General features: G+C 36.9%; 1 protein-coding gene across 3 annotated transcripts in view; it reads right to left on the bottom strand.

Annotated features, from left to right (window-relative positions):
• CRIM1 (cysteine rich transmembrane BMP regulator 1) overlaps nucleotides 1-15717 on the bottom strand; it is a 202181-nt gene that overhangs the window by 27762 nt on the left and 158702 nt on the right. For all 3 annotated transcript variants that reach the window (XM_075412684.1, XM_075412685.1, XM_075412686.1), the window contains 2 exons: nucleotides 14157-14285; nucleotides 2041-2197 (listed from right to left, as the gene is read on the bottom strand). In XM_075412684.1, coding sequence (XP_075268799.1) covers nucleotides 2041-2197; nucleotides 14157-14285 — 286 coding nt within the window. The remainder of the gene's footprint in view (nucleotides 1-2040; nucleotides 2198-14156; nucleotides 14286-15717) is intronic.

Here is a 15717-nt window from a genome sequence, read left to right as displayed (position 1 = left end):
AAACAATTCTGTATACTTTGTACTTGTTTTAATTGACTTCACTCCTTTGATCCTTAATGGAAGCAGCTTTATCCTATCTAAAAATCTGAGACATCTAACCAGTCATTATTTCTGCTCAATCTTTCATGATTCTTTTGTTCCGCTACCCATGTTCAGCCATCCCTGCCTTTGAAGCCACTGGGCAAAAGTCCTGGGGATGACAAAACTGACATCCCTTTTCTGTAACTCCCCTCCTGCTCTACCTTCTCTCACTTGCAAAATGGAAAGTAACTCTCAGCCACTCTTGAAGTCAATCTGCCTGAAGATAATTTTATTAACCTTTAAATCTCAAATTCTCCTCTTGAGTTTTGGGGGCAGAAGTGAAGTTTGATTTAATCTTTGTTGTCTTTACCTCATTTTCAACCCTCTTTCAATCCTGTCACTCAGGAGTGCTGTTTCCTGCAAAAACGTCTATTATTTAACCAGAGGCAAGCTTAATTCCGTATCTGAAGTAACAGATACAGGATTAGATTAAATGGTATTACTTCGTTTTGCTGGACTGCTATTATGCAGGTATTTTCAAATTATACTAGGGATGTCTCAAGGATACAAGTCAAACACGCTTTCTAACGTAGAAAAAAAGGGCGACTCAACGTTTTCAAGGCAAACATATTCTTCAAATGTTCTTTTTTTTTTTTTGGCTGTGTATTATAGCATATTTGTGCCATTACTGTTCCATGGGATATGGGTCTGCTTTTTGTTTGATGTAATGCCACCCCTGTTTGGCACCATGCACAATGCAAGAGCTGTACAGGCAATGAGAGGGAGGTCAACCAGAAGACCGTATTCAACTAAGTGGAACACCACTCTGTGGCTAAGAATAGCATGAAGATTAAATGAAGGTGTAAGGCTGTAAGGCTGGCATCTATTTTTTTTTTTTTTACTTTGGCAGCACAACTGGACAGAATATAAATTGTTCACAGGCACCATCTATGAGCAGAGCTTGTTAAATCTATGAGAATATCACTATGTCACAGCTTGATTTCTATATTTCTAAAATCTCTGGTCATTCAGGTTCTACCATATTTTGATTCCTCCAAACTTTATTAAAACTGCATACTAAGAGGAGGACACACTACACTACAGATTACTGTTATAAAAACCTGCAGCATTTGTGAACAACTGTCAGACAGAACTCTGAAATGCACCAGAAATTAGAGGAGTATTAGTATCAAACACTAAGAGTTGCAACATTAGTAAGCTTCATTACAAATCCTAAGAAAACAGATTACATATGAACATTATCTGAAGATCAGCTGTCATGAGGTAGAAATTAAACTGTTATGAAAAGCAGGCAGTAACATGGAATGGACCCATCAAAAATAAAAAGTATTGGTAAAATATAGATAGAAGCCACCAGACTGATTACTAAGAAATTTCTATCTGACAAAAGATCTGCCCAGTTTTCGTCACCTTTTCCACAAATGAATAAACACCACAAATATTTCCTTTTATGGAGAATGAACTCAAGCAACAACACAGGTTTTGAACACATTTACAAAAATTTTGATAAAAGACACTACTGTTCTTCATGAACCCCGTAAAGTAACTATCAGAAATGTCTCACTAAAACTAGCCCTCTGTGATATCAACATTAAAAACCCCTTGAAATATTATCAAATCATTTGAGTAACATAAATGGGCTATAAAATGGAAGGATCACAGTGGAACATGCAAACAGAATTTCAAAAAGCTACATGCAAAAGACGTTACTTGTAAGCAGCTTTTTCATCTTGTTCATCAAATATTCTTCAAAAAAATTTAAGCACTGCTTTGCTTTTATCATCTGCTGCTGTCTTTTTAGTTGCTGTTTCTTAATTTCTTGATCAAAATCCATTTTGAAGAACACTTTAATCTCACATCAGGTAATGACATTTCTATTTTCCTACATTTTCCCCTACTTCACCACAAACTAAACACAAGTACACATGCCTGGATTTTGCATATTTTCAATACGTACAGGGATTGTATTAAATACGCTTTCAGAATGAGAATACGTACAAGTATCCAAAGGGACAGTACTTGTCACATACAATGGGTTTGCACTTCTTAGGCCGCGGTCGGCACTGGCAGATCTCGCAGTTGTGGACATCGGTCTGGAAGCCGAAAGAGCAGTCCAGGGAACAGCCTGAAATGAGGCCGGTGCACAGCTCCTCTCCTGTGAAGGACACGGCCAGGTTATCACAACGTCAAAACTGTTTATACCAGACAAATACACCTTTAGCAGACTAGATCTTCTGTTCCCTTTTACTTCATAACTTTTAAAATACTGGTAATCCTTACCTTCGGACTGCCCTAATTTTAAAATATTTGACAGACGTCTTCAGTAATGACCCAAACCGTATGAGCAGACACTACAGGATGTCTTCAGTTCCACTCAAGAACTTGGGGAGTATTACCTGGTATCCTAAACTAACATGATTTTGTTAACAGATGCACAGTCAGAGTCCAACACCAGTGATTCTGTTGGCCTTTAATAAAACATTTAAAATAACACATACTTTCAATACATCATATGGATTTAATAGGTTTCTGTTCAATATACAGCATCTTTCTTTCTCCTCTATTTATTTTAAACAGGACTGAAAGGTGGGATATATCAACGACTTCTGTACCTTACGCTGTTTGCTGTCAGCTGTTTGGTGACTAAGACTGGCTTTTTAAAAATATAACTGTAATACCCTAAGATGTGATCTAAGCTTCAAAATGCTAGATTAAAAGACCTGTTTCTCGAAGTCTACTACCATGATTTATCAGCCTCTTGTGGCTTAAGGGAGATGCCGATTTTTGGCATCTCAGTTCCTCCAGCACAGAGATAAATAATAGTCATTACATTCACTCTCACTGGAATTTAGTATTTTGACAATGATCAGTTTCCTTCTGTTCTTCTTGAAAGAAGTAGTGCCACACTTAACGTACTATGAGGTACAAAGTTCATTTATTGGTTGCAGAGGTGAGAGGAAACAGAAAATAATGATTTTTGTTACACAAGGGATCCAAAACTAATTACTACAATAGCCAAAGTCGATCAAAACAGAAAAGGAGGGAAACATAATTGAGATTCTTCAACAGAAGAATACGATAGGTAATATCCAAAGGGCCGACTTTCAGAGTGATACTCAAAGGATGGCTGATCTCCAGTTGAAACATCCACATTACAAAATGCTGGTTATACAGAGCCAGCTGCAGAGTGCTCCTCCAGGTGTGCTCCTCATTCCAGCACTGAAGACCACTTTCCTTTAGGGGTAGGAACATTTAGGGACAGGGTTTTTCCAAAGAGGAGATCAGTACATTGACTCACTCTGTTCTTAACACTGCTTCCGTGGGTCTGAAATGCGAAGGTAAGCTCCACGTCTCTAACAGGTAATATACTGAATGCAGACCACAGAAAGAATCTTTACTTTACTTAATGGCTTTTTCTTCTGTTTTTGCAATCATAGAATCATAGATTGGAAAAGACCTCTAAGATGATCAAGTCCAACCGCCAACCCAAAACCACCATGCCTACTAAACCGTATCCCAAAGTATAACATCTATACGTTTTCTGAACACCTCCAGGGCTGGTGACTCAACCACCTTCCTGGGCAGCCTATTAAATGTTGCATTTAAGACTGCAAAATACAGACTTCACCAGATGTGGCTAAGCTAAGTGTTTCCTTACCTACTCTACAAGGTTAATGCCCCTTTGGGAAAGAAGGCCTGTTTTCAGTACAATGTTCCTTTGGGAAAGAAGGCATGTTTTTAGTACCTCGGAGTAAGACTGAAGCCTCGGAGAAAACTAGCAAATTCACTGCCTACTTCCGCAGTGGAATTCGGGCATACAAGCACGATGCAACATAAGAGCCTTATTATCCGAAACAACAGTTGTCAGTTTAAGTAGGATGAAGATCATCAGATTCATGGCTCCCACCTCTCCACTTTTATGCAAATTTGGTGTCTGAAGCAAAAAGGGTGTAAGTTTTTTTGTCATTCAGAATACAGAAAAAGAAAAGCCGGATTCTTTCACAACCCCTCTAGAGGTTGTCTTTGTCAGCACAGTATCAATGCCACAAGACTGATGAGCTTTTACACTAGGATGTTTGTACACAATTGTTCCCTGACAGCATATAGTGATAATGAAATTAACTCAACTTTTCATTATGTGTGAACTTTATAAGGTAGTCATAATTTTTAAAGTTAGACTTGAACTTTAAAAAGAATGTACGGAAAAGTACACCTACAATGGAATATCTCCAAAAAGAATTAAGTTCAGTTGTGAACTTTGATAAGGTGTAAGTTATGATATCTCCTGCTGATGCTCAGAACTGATCACTGGATAATCCTGGAACTGCACAGGCTGGATTGATTAGAACCATTCATTTTCTGAAGCGTACTTTGTCACGGAGATGAAGTGTTTAGGTGGCTGTCCATAAACATCAGGCTCATGGAAGACAGCTCAAGGAACAAGAAGGTACAAATGCAAAAGCATGGAAGAAATGAATATGCATCTTAAAAAAGTGACAGGAAGAGCTGGAAATAAAATTTTAAAAATCTAAAAAAATAGAAACTATAACATTTTTTTTAGTTGGTGTATTTGTTTTATATGAGTCCAGATTATGTGTTTAGGAGAGCTATCACAGTGCAACACCCAGAATTGAGTATGAAGTTATAGAAGATGCCAAAATAATGATTACTCAGACTCCCACAGTCAAGTATGTTTTTGTTTTCAGACTTCTCTTCTGCTTTGATTTGGTTAGTGAAACTGCTTTTCAGAGATGCAAACCAAGTTTGTTACATATGAAATTAATATACATTATTAAAAGGGTCAAGGTGTCTAGAACAGTGCTATGCAAGCAGGAAGACAGCGTCTCATCCGAAGTAGCTTATGATGTTAAATAACCTTAAAACTCAAATAGTCAGCTGACATATTAACCAGAAGATCCAGCCTCAAGGCAATATTTTCCTTGCTTAATCCTTTACTTAGTGAGTTTTCCTCAGAAGAATTTTCACTTTGTAAGCGGCCAAGAAAGAAAAGCCCTTCAGAGCCCTGGGGTGGATGACTGACTAACCACCGTTGCCTCTCAGGAACAGACAGTGAAGAGCATACAAAATATGATCAAAATTCTCGCTATATCAAACGCACAGGGAAAGTGTGCTGAAGTCAATACAGATCACTGTTCACATCTGAACTTAGTAGTGTTATGTCAATGCTATACAAGGAAATGAGAATATGATCCACAGACCTCTGCTGACAGTCTTTCTAATAAGATGCTAAAAATGATGCCATCTGAGAAGATACTTATTACTATAATTAACATGTTATCCTACTTTATTTTCTGATAGTATAACATTACCAGCTGTGGAGGTCACTTTTAAATAGTTCTTGAAAAACATTCTCTATGAAGAAATTTAGTGTGATGAAGATCAGAAAGTTAATTCTAGTCCGCTTTCTGACTTCACATCTAACCATCTAAATTTCTCCCATTGAAACATTATTAAAACATGACAATTATGGTCAGTCTCCAACTGAAGTACCATCTGGTACACATGCATGTTTATGTTTGCTGCACAGGCCTGCTGAAAACCCTAGTGCACGCTGTTAAACTGGTCATTTTTTCAGAAAACTGAGAGTGAACCCATCAATTTTGTAGAGCAGAGTTTAGCTCTCGGAGAAAAAAAAAAGATCACAAGCCTAAAGATTCAAATGTGACCCAAATTCAGTGCAGGCAGTTGTCATCCTGACAGTATTTCTATAGCCTTAGCCATAGCTTTAAATTAATCATTAATAAAATAATCCTAAATTCATTATGAAAGCATAACTAAAACCAGATTTTCTTCTAAGGCTTTGCACTTCAAGCGAGAAATACTAAAGAATAAAGAGAACTAGTTCATGAAAGTCAATTGCAGTGAACTGAGGAAATTTGTCATGGTAAAATGTTCAGATATTACTTGTTTGGGGGCTTTTTCCACCTCTGCCTAGATAAATTGCATCAGGAACATGAATCTCAAATCATGAAACGTATTTGCAGAGAAGAGATCCAGTCCTAACTGGGCTAATAACTGCTCCAAGAGTATAACGGGGTAATCAGGCAGTCTGAAAGGAGATATGAAACATTTTAAAAGCCAGTACAGAAGGGAAACTACCTTTCAGCGTCTGAGAGAAGTGCATTACGCACCTGCACATCACTGCGACTAACAGAACGGGATCAAACCTCCTGATCACAGAATATAAACCATCTTTATTTCTCCAACTAATTAGTTATAATGACATCACCTAGGGAAGTAAATTAATAGTTAGATAGGAGGTAGAAGACTAAAACAGAAATGAAATGATGAATAGGAAACCGATTAAAGGGAAGACATCTCTCACTGTGCTCCTTAGGGAAATCTCTGGCTGGAGAGTAGAGGTCTTTAACATGAGTAGTACAAGTAAGTTCATTAATTTTTCTTATGAAACATGAAATGTCAGTGAGCTAATGTTAATACAGAAAACAATCCTCTAATGCAAGGTGACAGGAGGGCTAAGGGGGATAAAATTATAATAGTGGGGTGAAATGTAATACTGAAAATGTATGAAATTGTGTTGCCCATAGGGAATACACAAGAGTTTGTGCTACAAGCTGAGAGTTTAGGCAGAGGATATTGGTTGATCTCAGAATGATACCTGATACCAACATGATGTGACTTCAGAAAAAGGCGAATGTGTTCCTGGGTGTCTCAGGCTAATATAACTGTATTTTCACCACAAATACTTAGCTTTTTAACGGGAGGACAGACATGAGCTGAAATACCACATAAAATCCTGGAAGATTTTCAACTGAATTAAGTACAGCAGAGGGCTAGGACAATAATCATGGAAAGGCTGTTTGTCCTCAACCAACAACATTATCAGAATAGCCTCCTGCTAGGAACAAATACTCATTTGGGGACAAACATGCATCGAATACTTATAGCAGTGAATCCATCCCACAAAACAATACTCTGCAGTTTTCTTTTCCATGTGCACGCATGACTGCAAAAGCAGCAATAAAGTCAGTCACCACCAGGTTCACGTTTCTACTTACAGTCTTCACTAGACCTCACTATACTAGCAAAAGCTATTGCTTATAGACTTTGACCCCTCTAAATACTGTAGTTCCAACAAATACTTTGCTCTGTAGTTTGCAACAATATAACACCATATATGCTGACTGGATATCGGAATTTCAAATTATTGGATTAATTTGGGTCAATTTAATAAGATGCTGTTGTAAAAAAAAACAAGTAGAAAGGGAAAGAAGAGGTAAAGATGAATTGGCCTTCTAAAAAACATTTCATAGAATGGTAAGGGTTGGAAGGGACCTCAAAGATCATCTAGTTCCAATCCCCCTGCCATGAGCAGGGACATATTCCACTAGACCAGGTTGCTCAGAACTCCATCCAATCTGGCCTTGATTTGTGATCTATTAACAAACAAACATGTATTAGCACCAAGGTTTTTCAGCTTGGTCACCGTTGACCATAAACTCCTCCTAAATACAGTGGTTTCTTCCTCCCCCTTTCTTCAGCTACTCACAAACAGTTTCATATGCACAGACTATACTAAAACAACTATTAGAGTTTCAGAAGAGCATGATACTGTTTAAGGGAATCTTATTGGGATATGGGCGATGGGACAACACTCTGAAGAAGAAAGTTTTGTCGTAAGAACAGATGATTACCAAGATGAGGTGAGGCCCTACACAGCACACTGCACACAGACTATCTGGTGTTTTAAAACTCTTCCACTAAGAATCTTATTCTCATCACTAACATCAACTCTTGTTTTAAAGGGTTGTTGGATGCAAGACTGACTCACTAGCTGCTAAAGGTAAAAAAAAATGTACAAAAATGAGCAGGTAAGAGCAGTTGACATATGGACGTGACCTACTACAGTCCAGGGCCCACCCTGCAAACAAGACAACAACAAAATTCTGTCCCAGGATATGCAATGTTAGGAATCTTTGCATTTGTGAGGATTAACTCAGCAGTCAGAAATTTCAGATACAAAACAATCTCTCCTTCTCAGGTACGGTATCTCAGAGGCAATACATCTCAAAAGGAATCACAATTCTTTGGCCCAAATTCAAGCCATGAGTCGCATGATTTATTCCTCATTTCAGAGTGCTCACATCCCCACCTTGCATGAACCTATGAATATGTGGAGTGTTATAAAATATTGGTCAAAAATCAAACTGAAAAGTAAACAGAATTCAATTCTATGAATTGCATGTTTAGGTCTAAAAAAGATCTTCTGACTGAACTTCTAATAGCTTGGACTGTAATTCCAGCTAACTCTTATTCTAAAAAAGACTTCTCAGTTTCCTTCTTCTGGCATGTATATGGCATATAAAAAACTCTAAGCTCTTAAACTGGGATTTTTATACTGCTCCAAATTATTTTTTTACATATGGACATACTGGTAATTGTATGGTAAAGACTGAAAGTCATATTAGTCTAAAAACTTTTGAAAATGCATTCTTGAGATGCATAGCCCGTTGAAATGTTTTTACTTTTCAGTCCTCTAATTCACAGATAAAAAATAACTGCCAGACAATCTTAATAGATACTTGACAAGAATTATGTCAGGATTTCAACTTGGCTTAGGCTGGTGTCCATTTTGTGAAAATTTGTAGCATGGCTACACAAAGCTAGCTACATACCTTTACCATCATTATTTTCTTGACGCTGAGGCTAGATCATATCAGGAGAACTGTTTCACAGTACCTTTATAATTAAGCACTCCTCAGCCGTCCTCTCGGTGTGGATTGCTACTGCTGGTTAATCTTCAGGGGTGGGGATCTGGGGAGGCAAATTTATGAAGGAGAAAACTAGGTTACTTATCAGTAACTGGAATTCTCTGAATATATTGCCTCCACAGATCCACACTAACCCTCCCTCCTTCGTTAGAATTAACTCACGCTTCACAATAGCTGGATAAAAATGCAGGGACTGGGCACTGTGATGCTAGAAAACCCTGTTTAAAAAAATAGTCTTGTGAGTCCACTGAGGCAAATTACCCGCTTGGATACTTGCTCTAAACAACTGTAGGATTCACATACAACATATGACTTCATGAAAATGGATTTGTAGCAGTGATATCTCAAAGGTGGAATTACTGGAAAATGATCAAGCTTCCACAAACCTTTTAGCAGCACATTTGGTTTTTTTTTTTTCCCCACAAGTCAACTGAAGTTCTTATCTGCTTCTACTGCATTAGATATATTGTAAGCATTACTAAAACCAATACACTGTTGTAATCTTCAGAGATCTCTGCCAAAGACTTTTATTCTAGTGAGAAGACAGATAAAATTTATTTGGCCTGAGTAGTTCATCATAATTCCATCCTCTTCGGGGAGCACTCCCACTATCTTCCACACGTGTACTTAGAGTTAAAATTTCTACTCTACTTAGAATATGCACTTTTTTCTGATCTAAGCCTTGAATTTTTAAGAAACATGCTTCATTCAATTTTCCATGGCTGTATTTCACTAACTGAAGTCTAATACATAATAGCTATTCCCTTTCACACTACTGCAAAATGATAATAAAACATCCTTTTTCTGCCAGGTCTACAAAATTATTCAAAAATTCAAGATGTGCTCTCCTTGCACTAAGGGAGACTACCTGGACTATCTTTGCTTTTATATTTTTTTCTTCCATGAAATTTGTTGCTAAATCAATGTAACAATGGGAGATAATTGTTACTAATATCAAAAAGTGTTACTTAATTTATATTTTACTTCACTGTTTCTAGGAATTTTGCATTGTCTGGAGGGTACATTTTGCGTGATTAGTGTGTGTAATTATTTGTCCCACCTTAGTTTTGTATCAAAATAAAATATTTTTATTTAAATAGGCAAGATTAGCATCCCTGAGTATGGATTAGTTACAAGAATAAAGGAATGAATTATTCAAATTTTGGCTAGGAAGAGTGAAAGATTAGGAAAACTCATCCCAGACTGTAACTACTGAATGATTAACACACAGAAGAGAAGAGTTGAGATGTATGCTCCCATTGTAATCCCTGCAAGGTTTTTCTTAGGGTTTTTCCCACTGTCACTCCATACACTTTGTCAGAGCTTTCACCGCTGCTATTTATAGACAGCCCACAGATGCACCTACCTCACTGTTCTCAAACCTTCCAAACCTGCCTTTGAACATCTACACAACTAAACCAAATCCGACATTGCCAAACTCCACGTTGCAATTCCACTCCTCTTCATCAGCTATAAAGGGAGATGGTGTGACTCGCCAGAATACTGCAGTCCATGCTGCAGGTGTCTGCTAGCACAGAGTGAATGATAGTACCTCCTTTTTAATTCCATAGTAGAATACATTTTCTTCTCATTTAAGGAAAATGTATCAACACTCTTCCAAAAATATTTCTGTATCTGTATAAAATGTGTTATGGGGAAAGGAATGGGTTTATGTCTAGAGAAATGTGCAAACACATAATATACCAAGATTTCTAATTTTTAAATAGTGATTTCATGGTTTGCTTTGACAAACAAAAAAGACCAGGATACAAAGTGGGTGATGATGCACTATGATGTGCAGGGAACACAACTCGTCTCAGCCTTCTACAAGTGCAGTCCGGAATTAATGAAATCGCATGACAGTTGCATCTTGTAACTGCCAAGGTAAGCCTTCTAAATGAAGCAAATAATTTTTTAAATTGACAGCAATGCTCTAATTTCATTCAATCTCAGTAAGAACTGAAAGGTTAAAAAATACTAAAGCCAACCATGCTCACAGTTATACTCTGAACAGTACTTCACATTCAGTTCATTTGGGGTAAGACGCTATTAGTCTAAGTTGCAGGAGACATTTTAAAGGCTTTTTCTTTTTGATTAGTATAATACAGGGAATAGACAAGGCCAGATAAAATACTGGCCCGCACTGCAGACTCTCACTGAAGAATGATTTAGTGTCAGAAGCAACTATCAGATTTTAAATCCTGTGTTACCGCAATCAGCAGGCATTATTCAAAGTGGTGGTTAGTCTTCTTTGGAGCAACAGGAGTCCTGCCTCACAAAGAACCGATCGTTGGTCCTGTTTCATTCCCCCAATGTACTCCTCCTCCTACAGACTTTAATCCACTCCACTTCTCCCTGTGAAAGCAAAGGCCTAGACACTCCCAACACAATAGCAATTGCTGCACCCTACAAGTAATAATTCTTTGCTTATTTACTTTTTCGTTTCTTGTTCTTGTATCTTTTTTTTTTTGGTAGTGCATTTAACGTTTTTCCAGTGGTTCTTCCTATATGCTGGATTATACTTTTTTTCCTTTTATCCTCATGTAATGCTGCTTTGGCTTCTATACGCTCCTCGTTAGCCTGATCATTCTTTCTCCCTCATCATCTGTGGTTCCACCTCTTCTCGCTGGAACTTTCTCCCCACATCTACCTGTGCTCACTCTTTGCTCAGTAGTAGCTTTTTCCTCCCTTCTCTTACAACTGTGGTCTGCCTCTGCTTTTTTCTTTTTCTTTTTTCCTTTACAGCACGTACATTTTCACTGCATGTTGTTACAGCATGTTAAAGATAAAAAGACATGTTAAAGGACAAAGTAAACCACTTCTATTACAACTGTATTCTACAAATGTTATGATTTTCTTTGTTCTTCCTTCTCATTCTGTAGTTGGCTTGAGTCAAGCTGGGTAAACTTGAAACTAAATTACAATAAAGCACCAAACAAGTTTCATGATATCGTACTTAGACAATTATTTCAAATAAATCTGTTGTACTAATTTCTGGCTACAGGAATGTAGATGAAGGTAATAATGAGTAACAATTTACAGCTTTATTGTACGTTCTTCCACTTTGTCCTTTTGCTTTTATTTTGGCTGAACTGAAGTATAACAAATCTTCAGCACAGGTATCTAAAGAGAAATTAGCAAAAACGGAGACTTCATTAGAAAGAGATCAGTAGAATTAGGATATGATGACTTCAAATGGCAATGGGGGGCACGTGGGCCTCCTCTACCCAGGCACTTTGAATCTGCTTCAGTCGAGCAGCTCAGACCAGCAAGAAACAAGCGGGTGCGGTATAAAGATAGTGATGTTCCCAGAAGTCCCCAAGAGTCTACATGAGCTAAAGATTATACACATTCTCACATTTTTAGAGAGTCAAGATGCAACTAAGCTGGTTTGGACATGAAAGTACGTAGGATGTCAAAATGCAGAGACACAGTGCAACACAGTTTCAGCATATTTGACCTAAAACTCCCTTCTTCTCACTACTCACACACTCATTTGTCCAGACCCTTGCAAGCAAGACATTACTTGACAGAAAAATTCTATTTCTGTCATTTTGACTGATAACCACCAAGTGATGAAGACTTCCAAGCTGTTATTTTTCTTCACTTCTTTAGAAAATAAAGGTTTCCTCTCTCTGAATGACTGATGAGATTTTAAAGCAATCTACAATTCAAGTTATTTAACTGAAAAAAAGATGACAGACAAATGATGCTATTAAGTTTGCTCCAGACAGTTTGCTACTGCAAAATGAAACTAATTTCAAGCAAATCTGGCAAGAGAAAAATTCCCTTGAATAGGTTCTTAAGCACTATTTAATCAGAAACACTCTAAGCAAGAGCAGAGACTTCCTCGGCTGTGGTGTGTGTACGCGTGCAATCTGGTAATCTAGGACAAAAGAAATGATCCTTTGGAGCGATGGGTCTCCTGTGCACCAAACTGGAGGGAAGGCCTGCATGCAGAGGCATAGATGATGAAATTTGCTGAGTATGTCCATCTTCTTGTCTGTGTCAAACTCACTGGTCAATTTAACAACAACAAAAAAAGACGGAAAATCAAATTACAATGTTAAAAGCAGAACAACATTTCTAGTTTTGTCCTTCAGAAGAACTAAGTAAGGCAATGTATGCGATAGCCTGGATGCAATCTACGGAAAGTCGCCCTTGCCACGAATACAACTTGTAATCAGAAATATTATTTTTGTATTACCACAATGACATTATTGCTTGCCATATATTTACTTGTTATTAAGATGTCCTGTCCTCTACCTTATGGAAACAAAAAAATTCACATTTCCCCAGAAAAAAAGTTAAAAAAGCCACGAGAAAACCTTTTCTTGCTTCTTAAGCAAAACACCAATCCAATCCTAAAACTGCTTAGTTCATATCAATTAAGAGTTTTATTTTGACCATTTCTACTGAGGACCCCTAAAATAGTCATATTGGGTTAGAAAGTGGCTGAGAATGCACGGACTGAAATCAAAAAAAGAGGAACAGAGTAATATTTTAGTTGTGAAAGCCTCAGAGGCTACAAGCAAGCTGCAGAACTACAACAAAATGACAGAGTTTCACCTCCCTCCTAGGCTGGGCTGGCAGCCAGAGCGATGCATCCTGCAGCTGAGCCTAGCACACCGCAGGTGTCCTTCGCTGGGCAGTCCCAACAACCAGCCTGACCTCGCTTTATATTTCATCTGTAAACATCCAATTCTTAAGGAAACACATACAGAGAATACATTTTTGCTGCTTTCTCGATACACACGAAGTTCTCACAAGGCACAATGATTTTCCTTGGGGAAGACACAGATGTTAAAGCCTGCATAAATCCTAGCTAAAGTATTACATGTAATATAAATATATGTTACAGAATAAAATTATATATGGATATGTATGTATATATACAAACACCCCTTCACACATATAATTTTCAAACATTTATCCTCAAAATCTAAGTTTTGAGAAAAAAAAAAACTAAGTTGAAAATAGGCTGTTTAGCAATATGAGATTTTGAAGCGCACAAACCTTGATGCTCTTAAACTCTTTACATACAAAGAGGAAAATGAAATGTGGAAGTCTTACCAGACTTCTCAAAGTCTGCATGAATATTAAGTCCCAAATTATTACCTTTTGTACCTAACTGTTTATTTTTACCTGACATCAGACATATTATGTTTTCTTCCAAACACATTTTAAATAAGCAAACAAGCAAGAGATCAGGAACCTATCCTTTAAAGATGAACAACTATAAAGCACATGCATACTAACACAACTTATAATCAACATTCTGAATGGAAAAAACAGCATACTAGCATTTTCACACGCAGCTTGATATCAAAGGGAGAAGCCACTGTATTTTTGCATACTCACTAGTTTTGCACTGACAAAGGCGGCAACCATTTTGGTCCAGTTTGAAACTATAGATGCAGTCTTTCTCAGTCAAAGTGCAGTTCACCAAAATCTCACAGGTGGGTGGACCTATTGTGATGTACGTTGGTTCTGAAGGTAAGGAAAAAAAACACAAATAAGTATGAGATCACTATTTTAATTAAGTTCACAAAAAGGCATAGACAATGCTACATTGAAGAGAATGATTTTCAATTTTGCTTCTGATTAATGAATATTCTTGGTACTTCTGAAAACTCTAGAAACAGACTTTGTTTTGAAGTGATATACACTCATCACAAACAGTATAAAGTGGCATAATTTTTTTAAAATATTGAAACAGGGAAAAAAAACTACTTTTTTTGTTCACTACGAAATCAGCTTTCCTTATATGCAGTTTAAAACTGAACGTAAAATAATTACTTTGCCCACTTTTCTCCAAAAGTATTTCATCAAAACTTTGTGCAGATTTATTTTACTTTAGAAACTGAATAAAGCTTTCTCCAAAGCTCAGTTGATTGATACTACCAAGCTGCAAATCAAAGCATGCGACTCAGTAGATCAAATCTTTCTCTGTGTGAATAAGCTCACTTTTACTAAAATTTAAAGCAGAAGAGACTCTGAATACCAAAAGAGAATGTAAGATACACTGTGTGTGAAAGAGCTCTGGAAACCTTTTAACATGTCTATTCATTGAAAACATCACTTCTTACAGTATACTTTGCAGTACCAGATTATCCTTTATGAAGTTGAGGACATTATTGCCAATTATTAGGTATTTATGAACAGTATAATACTTAGTTTTGGACATTATTTAAATATGTTGAAGTATGAAATTTGTTTTAATACATATGGTAGCCAGAAATATTAATGCGTTTTAGTATACAAAGTTGTAGAATAAAATAATATCCAAAGACTTATGAAAATAACAAGGAATCTCAACACTACCATCATAAAATAGGATGCAGAAGAAATAAAACACTGAATGATTTTTTGCTCTGTAAGGTTAAATTAGTGTATCTTGTGCTTTTCATAGAACTCTAGCACTTAAGAACCAATGAATTTATAGTTATGAGCATTATTAACATTATACTAAAGCATTCAGGAAATACAACTTGCATGACTAAATGTTAAAGAACTAACTGTGAGCTTTCGTCTCACTGTTTCACTTGTTTGAGTTTATCCTGTTCCTCCATCTCAAGAAATGAAGATTTAAAGGAAATTACATTTCAAAAATTCCATACATGAATTGATAAATTGTGTAAATATGGAGAAATGGTATATTAAAGAGCAGGGCATAAAACTATAACACGTTTTATACAGTATGCACATCTTCATGGACTGGAGGTGGCCATATCTTGCCATCTCTCATTCTCAAACCGAATACATGGAAAGTCCGATTTTGCCATCCTTATTTAAAGGCAGCTAGTCTTTACTCTCAGACTGAGGGTAAAATACTACTGAATATTGATTAAGCTGTTAGAAGTATACACTCTTAACCAAAATACAAATTTCTGTGCCTACTGGGTCCATGTGCAGCAGGCAG

Source organism: Opisthocomus hoazin, chromosome 2 (assembly GCF_030867145.1).
Source record: "Opisthocomus hoazin isolate bOpiHoa1 chromosome 2, bOpiHoa1.hap1, whole genome shotgun sequence".
Classification (NCBI taxonomy): domain Eukaryota; kingdom Metazoa; phylum Chordata; class Aves; order Opisthocomiformes; family Opisthocomidae; genus Opisthocomus; species Opisthocomus hoazin.
Note: the sequence above shows the minus strand (reverse complement) of the source record. Positions and strands in the feature narration are given on the sequence as shown.